This window comes from Erythrolamprus reginae, chromosome 6, assembly GCF_031021105.1.
Source record: "Erythrolamprus reginae isolate rEryReg1 chromosome 6, rEryReg1.hap1, whole genome shotgun sequence".
Lineage (NCBI taxonomy): Eukaryota > Metazoa > Chordata > Lepidosauria > Squamata > Dipsadidae > Erythrolamprus > Erythrolamprus reginae.
The window spans coordinates 73063423-73079895 of NC_091955.1; the positions used below are offsets into that span (position 1 = coordinate 73063423).

At 36.9% G+C, this 16473-nt stretch overlaps 1 protein-coding gene across 1 annotated transcript in view; it reads right to left on the reverse strand.

Moving 5' to 3' along the window:
- RFX4 (regulatory factor X4) overlaps positions 1–16473 on the reverse strand; it is a 50606-nt gene that overhangs the window by 12414 nt on the left and 21719 nt on the right. Inside the window, exons 7-11 of the mRNA XM_070754835.1 lie at positions 15431–15531; positions 12145–12203; positions 10019–10163; positions 6322–6416; positions 4876–4993 (exon numbers count right to left, since the gene is read on the reverse strand). Of these exons, the coding sequence (XP_070610936.1) occupies positions 4876–4993; positions 6322–6416; positions 10019–10163; positions 12145–12203; positions 15431–15531 (518 nt within the window). The remainder of the gene's footprint in view (positions 1–4875; positions 4994–6321; positions 6417–10018; positions 10164–12144; positions 12204–15430; positions 15532–16473) is intronic.

Genomic DNA, 16473 nt, shown 5'->3' on the forward strand with positions numbered 1-16473 from the left:
AAGTGCTATTGCTATTTCTTGGCAGCCTTTTTTGAAAGTGGCTGGCTAGCTCGATATTTCTAGGGCTAAATGAACTGACAGGGCCAAGTTTATCTATCTGGTTAGGGTAATACTCAAACCAAGAGTTGTTTGATTCCTTGCCTCATTCTTTAATCATTACACCAAACTAGTGGTTAACAATAAAAGGAAATGTTATTTTAAAAAACCCATTGCAGTTGCCAAACACACTTAGTACACCACTGAATTAACTGCAAATCTAGTGCAATCAAGGAATTTGCTTTATAATAAATACGATACGGAAACTCTGCTTTGTGTAATCTCAGTTTGGTGCTTTCCATAGTGCTGGTTCAACTCTATCGTGGGCAGGGTAAAAGAGATCTCTTAACTGTTCTTCCCCAACTTCTCATCAATTGCCTTCCAGTGGATGAAACACATTTATTTATTACATTTCACACTATTGAATCTGACACCTGAGTGCTCAGTTTAGAATTACGGCACCGTTAAAGCACAAAATACAAAGAGACAAATTAATAGCAACCTAACATGAAGAAAAGACTACCCACTGGGACCTTTCCTGATTCTTAAGAGGTCAGTGATGGGCATGCATAAGTGCACCAGAGTGCCTTTCATCCCGTCCTAATGTTTCTCTTTTACTAGTATCATGTACATTTTATTTTATTTTATTTATTTTGTCCAATACACAATGAGGGTTTTAGTGGGTATATATCTATATACACATAGTAAAATACATGATGAAGGTTATAGAGGAGATACTCATAGTAGAATATATCTAAGAAATAATAGAAAAGAAGATATAGGAATAGACCATATCAATGAAAGAATAGAAGAAGAGATATAGGAATAGAAGAAAGGTATAGGAGGGTCCAAAGACGGACTACAAGAATGGTGGAAGGTCTTAAGCATAAAACGTATCAGGAAAGACTTAATGAACTCAATCTGTATAGTTTGGAGGACAGAAGGAAAAGGGGGGACATGATCGAAACATTGAAATATGTTAAAGGGTTAAGTAAGGGTCAGGAGGGAAGTGTTTTTAATAGGAAAGTGAACACAAGAACAAGGGGACACAATCTGAAGTTAGTTGGGGGAAAGATCAAAGGCAACATGAGAAAATATTATTTTACTGAAAGAGTAGTAGATCCTTGGAACAAACTTCCAGCAGACGTGGTTGGTAAATCCACAGTAACTGAATTTAAACATGCCTGGGATCAACATATGTCCATCCTAAGATAAAAATACAGGAAATAGTATAAGGGCAGACTAGATGGACCATGAGGTCTTTTTCTGCCGTCAGTCTTCTATGTTTCTATATAGCAGAGCAATAGGACAGGGGACGGAAGGCACTCTAGTGCCCTTGTACTCGCCCCTTACTGACCTCTTAGGAATCTGGATAGGTCAACCATAGATAATCTAAGGGTAAAGTGTTGGGGGTTTGGGGATGACACTATGGATATTATAAATATAAGATCTTATAAATATATATAAATATTATATCTTTGTATACCACCAATACGCACTTGACAAAACAAACAAACAAACAAACAAAATAAATAATTTTTAAAAAAACCTGAATGCATGTGTTCTACTTCCTCAAACTTGTAAAACTGGCAGAATCAACTGGCAAGTTGGCCAGCTTCTACATTTTATTTATTTATTTTTGTTAGATGACTATCCTACCATCTATCTATGAGCTCAGGGTGATGTAGGCAGCAGTTCTGTGTTTTTCTGCAAGAATGACTTTGGAGGGAGGGACTTTGGGAGGATTTTTATAGCTAATGCATCTTCATGGTGCTTGTACAACACCTTAGCTCTGACATCACACAGGGTCCTGGGCAGTATGGCATACTGGCTCTACAAGTAGGCTGGAGAATGGATGACATTTGGTTTTTAACTCAGATACTAATTATAAAGGCCTGCTTCCAGATACACTGGGTTTGGTCTTTCTAATCAGCAACTGAAATTTATCAGATATGCAAGGCAGCAGATTATGGAAGATTGCATCAGAGGAAATAGAGCACCCTTCCCTGGAGGGACTAGAAAATTGCCGTGTCTAGAATGACCTTTATAATAATTATCAATTTCAGCAGAGTTAATGGCTGTATTTTTCAATCTGATTTGATAATTTGATAAACTAGACCTTCTGTTATGCATCAGCTCCCAAAGATTTGAAACAAATGCAAAAAAACAGCTAATCTGACTTAAAATCAGTCAAAACCTGGATGTGTTTGAGGACAATATTATAGTATGATTGCCTTTCGGGCTGCGGTGGGTTCCACTTACCCGCATACTAGTGTGCTGCGTGCGCATCCTGCAGATTCAGGTGCTCGCGCATGCGTGCCCATGCACACACACAGCCCCTTGTGCAATTTTGCTTCCGTGCATGCACAGGAAGCAAAAATGCACCAAAATCTTGCTTTTGCGCATGCGAGGAAGCAAGATTTTGCTTCTGCGCATGTCCAGGAAGCAAAAAAGGTCCAAAAATTTGGGGGGAAAGATGGCACCGCCTGACGGACCGGTGAAGACGGCACTGGAGTGGTTGCATGCAAATTGCGCAGGGAGCTCCTGGGTATACTGGCAGGAACCCACCTCTGCTTTCAGTCAAGCCTACCTGGATTTTTCGTGTTTCTTTGTAACTTCTCCTTAAACATTAATCATTATTTCCCTAATGAAATAACTATATACAGTAATCCCTCGCTACTTCGCGGTTCATCTTTTGCGGATTCGCTACTTCATGGGATTTCAAAGGGGGCTTAAATGCATTAAATCCATTGAAAATTTGAAATCCATTAAAAATTCATAAAATTCTTCTACAATACTACTGTGCTCTATTAAAGAAACTGGTAGGATAACACATGTAGTTCCAGCTGAGAAACATAGAATGATTATTTAATGCAAAGGGTGCGTTTTAAAAGTCCAAATACTCATTAAATACATAAAAAACTATCTTTCCTCTACTATACGGAAATTTGATTTTCACGGGTGGTCTTGGAACGTATCCCCTGCGAAAAATGAGGGATATGTAGAGAGAAATTCAATGTTAAGATGCAAAAATAGCAATATCAATTTATGTTAACATAATATGAAAGGGCATTAAATTATTGTTTATACTGCTGTTTTATACATGTTTATTAATTAATAATATTCAGTTTACTTTACATTAATTGAGGCTACTTGAGCTTCTCTGACGCCTACATGAGGGTTAAAAAATTTTCACAATGTGAAAAAGTGTATAATTCTGATATGTTTTTCTTTTCCCTCCATGCCGATATCAAAAATGGAGGCTTCACATCTTGTCCTATGGAATTAAAGGATCCTTGACAGATGGATGTCTAGCCTCTAACTGAAAATACCCAGTGAAAGGAAGATTCTCTGGATAAGAAATTCTACCATCAAACTCCTCTCATTGTTAATTTCAAGTATTATCTTTTTATAATATGCCAGTAATGGTGCTGATAGTTTTTGAGAAGAAAAACATTCTGTTTTTCACCATTACAACCTATAGATGACTGGGAAAGCCAGTGTTAACAAGGTCAGCCAATGAATAGGCATTGCAACTAAGTCAGCCAATGAAAGCTAAGCACATTTGAGTCTGTGCAGAGAATCGAAACTGAGAAGTTTAAGGCTGGGTGTGGCTCAGCCCACTCTGTTCTTTGTCTTTTCTCTACTGCTCTGCTGAAATGAAGCTAATTCCTGCTTGTGTTTACTTGAAGAAATATTCTGCTAATGGTATTGTAAGTTCATCTGTTATTATGTTTATAAAGAAGTTATTGAATCCAGCTGAATCAGTCATCTGTGTGCGTTTCTGGCTTTGATTTTGCAATAAACTTTAATACAACCCTTTATCCAAATCATCATTTTCTATTGTATAGAAAGTGATGATTTGGTGTACCAGTTGCGGCCCTATCTGGACCGGGACTCATTGCTCATAGTCACTCATGCCCTCATCACCTCGAGGTTCAACTACTGTAATGCTCTGCATGGGGCTACCTTTGAAAAGTGTTCGGAAACTTCAGATCGTGCAGAATGCAGCTGCGAGAGCAGTCATGGGCTTACCTAGGTATGCCCATGTTTCACCATCACTCCACAGTCTGCATTGGCTGCCGATCAATTTCCGGTCACAATTCAAAGTGTTGGTTATGACCTTTAAAGCCCTTCATGGCACTGGACCAGAATATCTCCGAGACCGCCTCCTGCCGCACGAATCCCAGCGACCGATTAGGTCCCACAGAGTGGGCCTTCTCCGGGTCCCGTCAACTAAACAATGTCGGTTGGCGGGCCCCAGGGGAAGAGCCTTCTCTGTGGCAGCACCGGCTCTCTGGAACCATCTCCCCCCCGAGATTAGAACTGCCCCTACTCTTCCTGCCTTCCGTAAACTCCTTAAAACCCACCTTTGCCGTCAGGCATGGGGGAATTGAAACACCTCCCCCGGGCATGTTCAATTTATACATGGTATGCTTGTGTGTGTGTCTGTTAGTATATGGGGTTCTTTTAAATCTTTAAATATTTTAAAGTTATTTGGATTATTTATGATTTGTTCTATCTTGTTGTGAGCCGCCCGAGTCTTCGGAGAGGGGCGGCATACAAATCTAAATAATAAACAAACAAACAAACAAACAAACAAATAAATAAATAAATAAATAAAGGATGGTGGGGTAGGACCCAGAATGTTTTCCTTCTCAAAAACTATCATCACCATTATTACTGCCTTCAACTCCATTGGAGCTCATTTGGTCCTTGAAAACAGCCACTCTCCAACCTTGTACATATAGAAAGATATGAAACTTCATCACTTTTTTTTTTTAAAACTATGTACAAAATTGCCCTTCTTGAAATCTCAGGGGGGAAAAACAACAGTACCGAAGCTAGGGGCACTATGCAAAGTCATGTCCCGAATTACTCTTGTGCCAAAACAGGACCACATCAAGAGGAACTGTGGTGCCACTTTCTTCAGGTAACCTGGTCTTTTCGCAGCTACCTGTCAATAAAAAGAAACATGTGATCCGAATGTGCTTATAAGGTATCATCCAAAGTGCATGTCAACATTTTGCCTATGTTACATTCTTGTTGGAGAGATACAGGCTGTAGTATGTTGGCTTCCAAAGTAGTGTCTAGATTAGATAACTTTGTTAACAGAGAATAACATGAGCCTGTTAGCTAAAATTGCAATTGTTGGCCAAAATGTGTCAGATCTGATTGGTACTGGCCTAAATATTAGTAGGGAATGTTGCATTTGACACAACAGTATAAAGCTGACAAGTTAATCTATATCTTCTTTGTCATATGAAAGTCTTAGTTGATAAAACATAACAAGCAACAGAGGTCAATATACAGTATACAGGCCAATATGAAGATGATGATGGTGGTGGTGGCATATGGAAGAATGTGACAGAAGTAAATGGTAAATTAAATGAATTATGACTGGTAAAGAGAGAAGGAAATATAGTGATGCTTTGTGAAACTAAGGAAAAAGGAAATAGTGTCATAGAGGTGACTGAAAGTGACCTAATCTTACAGAGTACGAAGTATTAGTTGGGGGAAAGATCAAAAGCAACATGAGAAAATATTATTTTACTGAAAGAGCAGTGGATCCTTGGAACAAACTTTTAGCAGATGTGGTTGGTAAATCCACAGTAACTGAATTTAAACATGCCTGGGATAAACATATATCCATCCTAAGATAAAATACATAAAATAGTATAAGGGCAGACTAGATGGACCATGAGGTCTTTTTCTGCCGTCAGTCTTCTATGTTTCTATTTCTCAAAACTTCAGTACTAGAGCCACCAAACCAGGGGTGGGCTGCTGCCCGGACTGGGGGAACACAGTGGGGTAGCAAAAATGGAGCTCCACTTCAGAGCACCCTATTTGCATTGAAAGATGTTGAAAAAAAATGCAGGGTGCCCTGCATAAGCTATGCCCACAGTGTAACAGTAAAAATTTTGGTAGCCTTTCACTGCACCAGTCTCTTCAGAATGGCGTCTTCAGAAAGGGAACACTTCCCAATTAACATTATTTAAAACTTTGCAAATACAGTGAAAAGAATCAAACTAATTTTTTATTGTCATATTTCAATTTTATTATTGTTTAAACCAGCTGAGTTTTTCCTCCCTTTTTTTCTATTTTGGGATTTCCACTGGGAAATTTCTACAGTGAAAGCAGTATTAAAGCAATTCCAGTTCTTAGCAATTCAGTTCTTAGATAAAAATGAACCAGTGTTGGATTTAGAGCTCCACATGTGGAGGTTTTATGAGGTCTTATACACCAAGCGTTTAGCTTCTTTCATCCTTTGTGCGTTTTACTGACCTTCACAACACATCTATCCACCATGGAATCCAGCCATTCGATGTATGATTCAATGGGTGACTGCTCTTCCAAAAGGTGATCGAATTCCTGATATACTGGCAAAATAAAACCCAAGGAATCCAAATAATTAATGGTGTTAACTCTTAGATGGCAAACAAAAGCAAACGAAGAGTGAATACAAATTACCTAGCAAAATTAAACAACAGAAAATTAATGCTATATTTAAGAAGAGAAAAGTTAAATTGTTTCTCATGGCTATTCCTGTTTTTTTTGTTCGTTTGTTTAAAATATTTATACAGTTGCCCAGCTTATAACCATTTCTGGTCATGTAAAGTCCTTCTTAGTTACATTCCCTATAATCAGTAGTTTCACATGATTTTTTCTACTTTTCCCTGTATTGTTTATCTATAAGGAAAAGTCAGACTCCATTCTGAGAATCATTCTTCCCCAGCTAAATCAAGACTCTGACCCTTCAAACAGAAAAGGTCATGCATGAAATTCATTTAAAAATGCATCAAGAGGCTATTTAAATTTACGACAGGCAACACCTTCCCATCAGGAAACATTCTATAGAAATACAGCAACAATTATTTGCAATGTCTAAAACACATTTTTCTGTGATTTCAAGAATGGTGTGAGATGTTTAGATATTATTTGGGCACGGGGGTTGTCTTCAAGGACACATAAGGAAAATAAGCGCTAAGTATGGTTTATTGTATTTTTACTTTTAAAAATGTTTTATTTTTTGCAACTATGCAAATTATCTTATTTTACACATAAATTGCATCATTTTCAAAACATGGCATTATTAAATTGCAACCCCAAGCATCCTTCCCATAAACAAATGTAGATATTTTGAATTATACATGAATAAAATTCTATTCAAGGCTGGACAAAAGCTGACTGACTTCTAGATAAACATGACTGATGTGTTTCATAACTACCACACAGCCTTGCAAACGCATTAAAAGTAATGGGAACACAAGAATCTGTTTGGATGAGGTCAAAGGTTTATATAGACTGTAATTCTATATAGAATGTATTGGCCAATGGGATATATGCTAAAAGCATGTACAGAATATCATGGTAGATCTCCCTTCCATAGTTGGTTCCTCTAATTGTACTTATTTATTTGTTTGTTTGTTTGTTTTGTCAAGTACGTATTGGTGGTATACAAAGATATAATAATATTTATATACATGATATATATATTATATTATATTTATTAGATTTCTATGTCACCCTTCTCGAGGCAACTAGTAAATATACTTGCCACTGAAATTTTATAGATATTGGTCATTCATTGACCAGGTTATTTGTAGAACTACCTCTGCCTAAGGGCACCTAACCTGTTTTACCAGATTGAATAAATGGGTATATTTCTTGTCCCCTCCCTTAAATGTTGCCATCCTATAGGACCTAGGAATTACACCTTCTCCATAGCAATCCCTACTGTTTGGAATACCCTCCCTTCTGAGGCTTGGCAGGCCCCCACTCTTTTAACCTTCTCAAAACCACTTAAGATCTGACTTCTCCCCTATTATCTGGGATTGAGTGAGATTATGAGATGTACTTGAAAGAGCCCTGGTGGCACAGTGGTTAGAATGTAGTATTTCAGGCTAATTCTTCCCATTGACAGGAGTTCAATCTTGACAGGTACAGGTTGACTCAGCCTTCCATCCATCTTATTTAATACTTTTTAAAAAGCCTTGTAAGGTTTCTAAAAATAATTCTTTTCTGTATTGCATATCAGTGAAACATTCCCTTGTCGTAACCAGAGTCCTACACTAAATCCGTACTAGTTAAAAATTCATTCAATGTTTCTTCACTCTGAAAACTGAACTGAAATGGTAACCAGCAAGTGTTTCCCCTTGAAACAGAAATATCCTGAAACATTCAGGATAATGTCCAGCCTTGCTATCAAGTGCAGGCTTCTTCACAGAGATTATTATCCATATAAGGAACTTCCAGTCCAAGTTTCTGAGCACTTGGAAAGTTGCGGCCCTATTTGGATCGGGAGTCACTGCTCACAGTTACTCATGCCCTCATCACCTCGAGGCTCGACTACTGTAACGCTCTCTACATGGGGCTACCTTTGAAAAGTGTTCGGAAACTTCAGATCATGCAGAATGCAGCTGCGAGAGCAGTCATGGGCTTCCCTAAATATGCCCATGTCACACCAACACTCCGCAGTCTGCATTGGTTGCCGATCAGTTTCCGGTCACAATTCAAAGTGTTGGTTATGACCTATAAAGCCCTTCATGGCACTGGGCCAGGTTATCTCCGGGACCGCCTTCTGCCGCATGAATCCCAGCGACCAATTAGGTCCCACAGAGTTGGCCTTCTCCGGGTCCCGTCAACTAAACAATGTCGTTTGGCGGGACCCAGGGGAAGAGCCTTCTCTGTGGTGGCCCCGGCCCTCTGGAACCAACTCCCCCCAGAGATTAGAATAGCCCCCAACCTTCTTGCCTTTCGCAAGCTTCTTAAAACCCACCTCTGTCGTCAGGCATGGGGGAACTAAAATATTCTTTCCCCCTAGGCTTCCACAATTTATGTATGGTACATTCGTATGTATGATTGGTTTTAAAATAAGGGTTTTTAGCTTCTTTAGTATTGGATTGTCTCATGTTGTTTTTACTACTGTTGTTAGCCGCCCCGAGTCTACGGAGAGGGGCGGCATACAAATCCAATAAAATGAAATGAAATGAAAAAAATGAAATCTAATCTGCACAGCTATTAATTGGGCATACATGCAAATATACTGTTTCATAAAGGAATGTTTGAAAGATGAAATCATTTCTTAAAGTACAGCTAAAGTGTAATCATACAAAAAAAAGTTCACTTAAAAGGAAGAGTAAACTGGTAATTGGAGGAAACAGTTTTTGGGATGTTATAAGTAAGAAATGCTACCATTCATGTGAGCCACTTTCCTGTGGTATTAAGGAAATATGATCTAGGTACCATTAAGTTTTACAACTGTATCTAAAGAGGCAGAAATATCACAGGAAATTCAGATAGAAACTTTATGCATGCTTAACAATTAAATACAATAATCCCTTGTTTTTCGTGGGGGATACGTTCCAAGATCACCCGTGAAAAACGAATTTATTTGAAGTAGAGGAAAAATAGTTTTTTATGTATTTAACGAGTATTTGGACTTTTAAAACCCACCCTTTGCATTAAACAGTATTATATAATGTTTCTCAGCTGGAACCACATGTGATATGCTACCAGTTTCTTTAATAGAGTACAGTAGAACTGTAGAAGAATTTTATGAATTTTAATGGATTTCAAATTTTCAATGGATTTAATGGATTTAAGCCCCCTTTGAAGTAGCAAATCCGCAAAAGATGAACCGCGAACTAGCGAGGGATTACAGTATTATAGGATTTGCTTTTAGTAAATATACCCCAATTGCATAATAAAACCCTTGTGTGGAAGTGTCCTCCCCTATTCTACTTAGCATTGTGATAGATACAGAGCAAAGAGAAATTTAACAGAAAGCAAGAAAATGTTATGCAACCAATATTTCTCTGATGTCATCTGTGCTATTACTACATTCAGACGAGGGTTGTGTGAGGGTAGGGATCAGAATCTTTTATCATCTGAACTGATTTTGGAAACAATAATACTGGTACATTCTGTTTCGTTTACATTTGGAGCTAATTTCTCTTAGTTGAAAGTCCTATAGTCTTACATTGTATTATAAGTTTCCTGTGCTCGTCTTGCGAATCTTCCATGGTGTACAGTGTTTGTTTAGTGATACTATTAAGATCCACATTCCTCCAGTCTTCCAGCATTTGGAATGTAATGTCTGCACTGTGGATCACTGTTCTTGATGCCTGTAATCCAATTTAAACAACTCATTAGCTTAGAGTTTATTACCGTAGATAATATCATATTATCCCTTTATATGGTTTTGTGGTAGGGTTATGCTAAGGTGATTTTCTCCTTGGATTTTGGAAAGGTCATAGAGTGCAGTAAGTAATTTGAGTATAACTTTTCCCAATACAAATTAGAGACCTCATGTGGAAGTTCTAAATTTAAAGTAGTTCTTAATAGAGCCGGGGTGGCGCAGCAGGTAGAGTGCTGTACTGCAGGCCACTGAAGCTGATTGTAGATCTGTAGGTCAGCGGTTCAAATCTCATCACCGTCTCAAGGTTGACTCAGCCTTCCATCCTTTCGAGATGGGTAAAATGAGGACCCAGATTGTGGGGGCAATAGGCTGGCTCTGTTCAAAAGTGCTATTACTAACATGTTGTAAGCCACCCTGAGTCTAAGGAGAAGGGTGGAATAAAAATTGAATGAATGAATGAATGAATAAATAAATAAATTCTATACTTCTGCATCTTTTCATTTGGAGAAAAAGGCATTTTTGTCATTTGGAGAATAACCAGTTTCTTCATTAAGTCCCTTAAATTCAGATTATTTGTATCTTGACCTTCACTTTTGAAATGATCGCAATGATTTAAATAGTACATTCATTCACTATTTCAAAATAATTGAAACAATATCTGAAATCTTCACACATCTATAATAAGTACAATACTTGAAGAATAGTTTCGATATTGGAACTAGGCTCTATCTCAGATCAGGTCAAATACTAGTGTAACTGAATGAACTTCTTTCAACATTTTGGCCAGTAAACTGGTCACAACTACATAGAAAGGGAGGCAGGAGTGGAACATTAGAGAGTGTTTGTAGTTCAAATCTGAGATGGGACCTTCATGCATGACAATGGACTTACTCAATAGAAATGCCTATATTTCCATTCAATCCACACAAATGCTATTTGGTATTTTAAGTTAGTAAGGGAGGTGGATCTATGACAATTCACCATAGCCAACTGCCAACTTGCTGCAGGATAAAACTTAATTAATTCATTAAGGGCGGCTACACTAATATCAAAGAAACGGTGGAATACAATCATTAAAGAAGTGGTGCAAAAGGAGAGACAAAATAAAATGTGAATGACAAAATTTAATTTTTAAAAAATTATTTAAATAATTAAATTGAATTGTTCAATTGTCCCATGGCGAGCTGCCATGAGATGAGTTAGCAATGGTGAATTGGCGGTGGCAAGTTGGCTGATCCCCAAGGAAGGCTGAAGGGAACTTCACTGCAACAATGTTTGTGGATTCACAAACAATCCACATTTCTTTTTGCTGCTGCTACTAAAGATTTCAACGTAATAGTAAATTGGAAGCTGTTCAAAATATTGGAGAAAGACAATTTTATTCAAAGTGCTTGTGAACTGTTTACATCTCTATTTGGTCAAAAAGGGAAGATAAACGATTGATAAGCTGGAGGAAAACTGGGACCACAAGATAATGAAAATATTATTTTCAACATGTTTCCTTTACAATTTTCTGTAACTCTCTAGTCAGATAACAGCAAGGAAAGAGGTCTATAAAATGGGAAAATATCAGAAGCAGTATTACAGATGTAATCAAAATTCTAACATTTAGTTCAGCATCCTGGATCTCCCAGAAACCAGTCTGATAATTTTTAGGATTCAATGAATGGATATAAATCCTCTTTTACATTTGCTTCCTAGCAGCTATTATTTGAGGCCTGCTCTCTGGGGTTCTAAAAATTGCATATAGAGCTTAGTCATCGTGGATAGGCGATTCTTTCCAGAATATGGGAAATAATTAAGGTCAACTACAAAGAAGCAGGTAGGGCTTTTCTGCTTCATTTAACTCTTTTGCAAATCATGAAAATGTTTTGATTTCTCAAATGCATGCTAAGAATTTATCTGAGAACATATATTTGCTTGCTGAGGAACAAAATAAACTTATGACCAAAAAAAAGATAAAATACCTGACATAGATGGTTTAATGATGTCTGCCTCCGAAGAATCTGAGAAAATCTTCTGGATACTGACAAGGAGGGAGATCATTTATGTAGTTAGCTGGAATGATTACTTTGGCAACAAACAATACATAGCATATCTCATACATAACAGCATATTTTTAACTGATTTAGTTTTGTAAGAACTTTTTCTTTCAACAATATCTATATGATTAGCATCGGACCAGAATATCTCCAGGACCGCCTTCTGCCGCATGAATCCCAGTGACCGGTTAGGTCCCACAGAGTTGGCCTTCTCCGGGTCCCGTCGACTAAACAATGTCATTTGACGGGACCCAGGAGAAGAGCTTTCTCTGTGGCGGCCCCGACCCTCTGGAACCAGCTCCCCCCAGATATCAGAGTCGCCCCCAGCCTCCTTGCCTTTCGCAAGCTCCTTAAAACCCACCTCTGTCGTCAGGCCCTAGGCTTATAGAATTTATACATGGTATGCTTGTTTGTATGATTAGTCTGTTAAATTGGTGTTTTTTAGATTGCTTTTTAATATTGGATTTGTTACATTGTTTTTTTTTATTGTTGTTAGCCGCCCCGAGTCTTCAGAGAGGGGCGGCATACAAATCTAATAAATAAATAAATAAATAAATAAATAAATAAATAAATAAATAAATAAATAAATAAATAAATAAATAAATAAATAAATAAATAAATAAATAAATAAATAAATAAATAAACAAATAAACAAATAAACAAACAAACAAACAAACAAAAACAAACAAACAAACAAACAAATAATAATAAATAATAAATAAATAAATAAATAAATGTTTGTTGTGTGAATATCCATATTTTAGGCATTTAAAAAAAATAATACTTGTGATAGAAATAATTATCCAATAAAATCAATGACCTTAAATCCCACTGAAAGTTATCTATTGATGATCAAATTGAAATAAAATTATCCTTAGTTCTGAGCTTTTGCAGAAAGTTTAGTGTGTGCTGATATTCTAGTTCCTATGACCAGAAAATCTCTAATAGGGCTATTCCCTAGAAGTGTCAAAGGTAACCTTAGATTCCTAATATCAAAACAGCCTCATTTCTGAAACAATTCTATCTTAGATCTGCAGACTCAATCTGGATGAAACTGGATTAGTAATTCCACTTTCCATTCCAACCAAAATTGAAGAAGTAGATTATCTACCATAGAAACTCATCCTCTCATAGTTAGGGCTGTGCTATTGATATCAAGTGAACTAAGATTCTCTGGTATATGATTAATGACTGCAAGTACACAAATGAAGATGAAATATATATTATAAGCCGCAATGGCGCAGTGGTTAGAGTGCAGTATTGCAGGCTACTTTTGCTGACTGCTGGCTAACTGCAATTTGGCAGTTCAAATCTCAACAGGCTCAAGGTTGACTCAGTCTTCCATCCTTTGGAGGTGGATAAAATGAGGACCCAAATTGTTGCGGGCAATATGCTGACTCTGTAAATTACTTAGAGAGGGCTATAAAGCACTGTAATGTGGTATTGTCTAAGTCTAAGCTCTATTGCTATTGCTAATATGTAAGCATATTGGCAAGACCATGCACAGAATAAAATCCATGTTATGTTATCTCTCTCTCTCTCTCTCTCTCTCTCTCTCTCTCTCTCTCTCTCTCTCTCTCTCTCTCTCTCTCTTTATCTATTGGTCAATAGTACGACACTTTATATCCATATTTTCTTGGGTAAATCCTAATATTGTAGATATAGTATTAGACTTTTTACCACTAGTAAAAATATATATGCTGAAATCTATTGCATTGCTTGTATGTACAGTACTAGCATCCAGATTCCACAGAAGTTCAAATAGCTCCCATACTATATGACTTCACTAAAGTGAAGAGAATCCACACTGATCTCTCCAGTTGCAACTCTCCTTTGCTAAAATCAATTCCAAAACATACACTAAAACATATTCATTTTGAGGAAAGAAACATGCCTTGGGTTAGTTGAATAAATTATTAAATTTCAAAATCATGTTGTTCAATGGGTCATTTTCTGAGTCTCGTCAACAGAGATGCTTTTAATCATTCATGCTAATCAATTTTTAATCTGAGGAGGGATAATTTGATAGTCTCCATTTTTAAAACTTTGACACCAGAGGCAAAGGACTCGGACTATAGTTAGCAGAGGCGCTTGGTTGCTTGCATTTGCAAGCCATCTCATGAGCCAATTTTTAATTTGGCCCACAAAGACAGAAGACTTATTAATTGTAACTAATCTGACTTCATCACTATGATCACTCAGAGACATACACTCATATTACTGAAATAATTGACAATATTAATTAGAGATGATTAGTGTTCTTTTAAACCATGTCGGAGTCATAAGAGCACAGAGCAACTATTTTTTCAGGCATGTATGTAATTTTTCATAATGAAACTTTTGAAAAGTTATCAAAGTATCTCCTAAAAGTCCTAAATGTTTTTGGCAACATCATGGCTACGATCATGTGAAATTTATGGCATTTTAACATTTAGGGGGATTTGCCAATGCTTTTTTTTTGCTTAATATATATTCTTTTGACATCAAAAGACTACTCCTTACATAAAATTAAATAATGCCTTCAAGTTTATTCTAAGTATTTGTTTTCAAAATCTGAATAGCTTTTTTTACATAAAATCTAATAGTTATTCCAAACTTTCTTCATTTTAGCATCCTGATTTTGGAAGAATAAATTTTGTAGATTAAAAAACTAAGATTGTACCACCTTTAAATATACTGGTAAGTCCTGCCCTATCCTCCTATATGTTTTGAGATAGGTGAATAAGATCTTAACCACAACACAGAACATATATGTTCTATAACCACTTTTCAGGCTTTTTAAAAAATTACTCATAGAACATAGAATGGACTGATTCGATTAAGAATATTACCATACCACCAGAAGTGGGTTTCAAATCTTGTTGCTACACTTCTGCACATGAGCAGAAGTGTCCAGGACGAGTGGGTGGAGCCTCCCGCCACCACCGCTGCTGGTTCGTAGATCCAGGTCATAATGGTAGCAACCCACCGCTGCGTACCACATACCACATTCATGCATACCAAGAATTCAGTGGGAACTGAATTCTTTACCTGATGACCTGTTTCCTTCATTAAAAAAAAACACCTTTGCACTTTAAAAAAAAGTTCTACTAGAAAACTTTTCCTGAAGGTACCAGGAGTCATGCTATTTTTTGATTAATATCTTTAACTTTAATGTAGCAGCATCACAAACAATTTTTCTGCTTGTTTTAAGAAAGTATGTAACACGTACATTCAAACTTGATATTTCGTAGGTTTTCAGGCAAGTCATGCAGAGCTACCTTTAGCCATTCATCCAGTTGTTTGGCAAACTTGCGGATCACCTGTGTTAAGCTGAAAAGAAAAGTACTATTTCAGGAATATACGCCGAGGGTCTTTCTTTGAAGAAAAAAACAGGAAAATATTTGCTGTGCAGCTCTCCAATTCTTAACCGTATAGTTCAAAATTAGTAAATCTTTCTATCCTGATGTATCTATCATCAGTTTCTCAGCTATCTGTGATTTCTTCCCCAAACCCCAAAAACTTTAACCCTAGACTGTCTATAGTTGACCTCACCCCATTTCTACGAGGTCTGTAAGGGGCGTGCATAACTGCGCCATCGTGCCTACCATCCCTGTCATAATGTCCTATTGTCCAAATTTACCTATACAGTGTTCCCTCGATTTTTGCAGCTTCGAACTTCGCGAAAAGTCTATACCACGGTTTTTCGAAAATATTAATTAAAAAAATACTTTGTGGGTTTTTTCCCTATACCACGATTTTTCCCAGCCGATGATGTCATATGTCATTGCCAAATTTTTGTCTGCCTTTAATAAATATTTTTTTTAATAAAGTTTAATAAATAAACATGGTGAGTAATAATCTAAATGGTTGCTAAGGGAATGGGAAATTGCAATTTATGGGTTTAAAGTGTTAAGGGAAGGCTTGTGATACTATTCATAGCCAAAAATAGTGTATTTACTTCCGCATCTCTACTTCGCGGAAATTAGACTTTCGCAGGCGGTCTTGGAACGCATCCCCTGCGAAAATCGAGGGAACGCTGTACCTACTTTGCTTTTATTTATGTTTATACCATACCTATTATCCTGTACACGTTTTGACAAATAAAAATAAACTAAATAAACTTTGTGAGATCTAATTTCCAGTTACATTCATAGGATTGCACTGAGAATATATATTATGTTATACCTACTTAATCAGAATCGGACAAGTGCACCAAAATATAGAAAAAAAGTAATCTATAGAGTTCTGAAATGAATAACTACAAATTCTTGG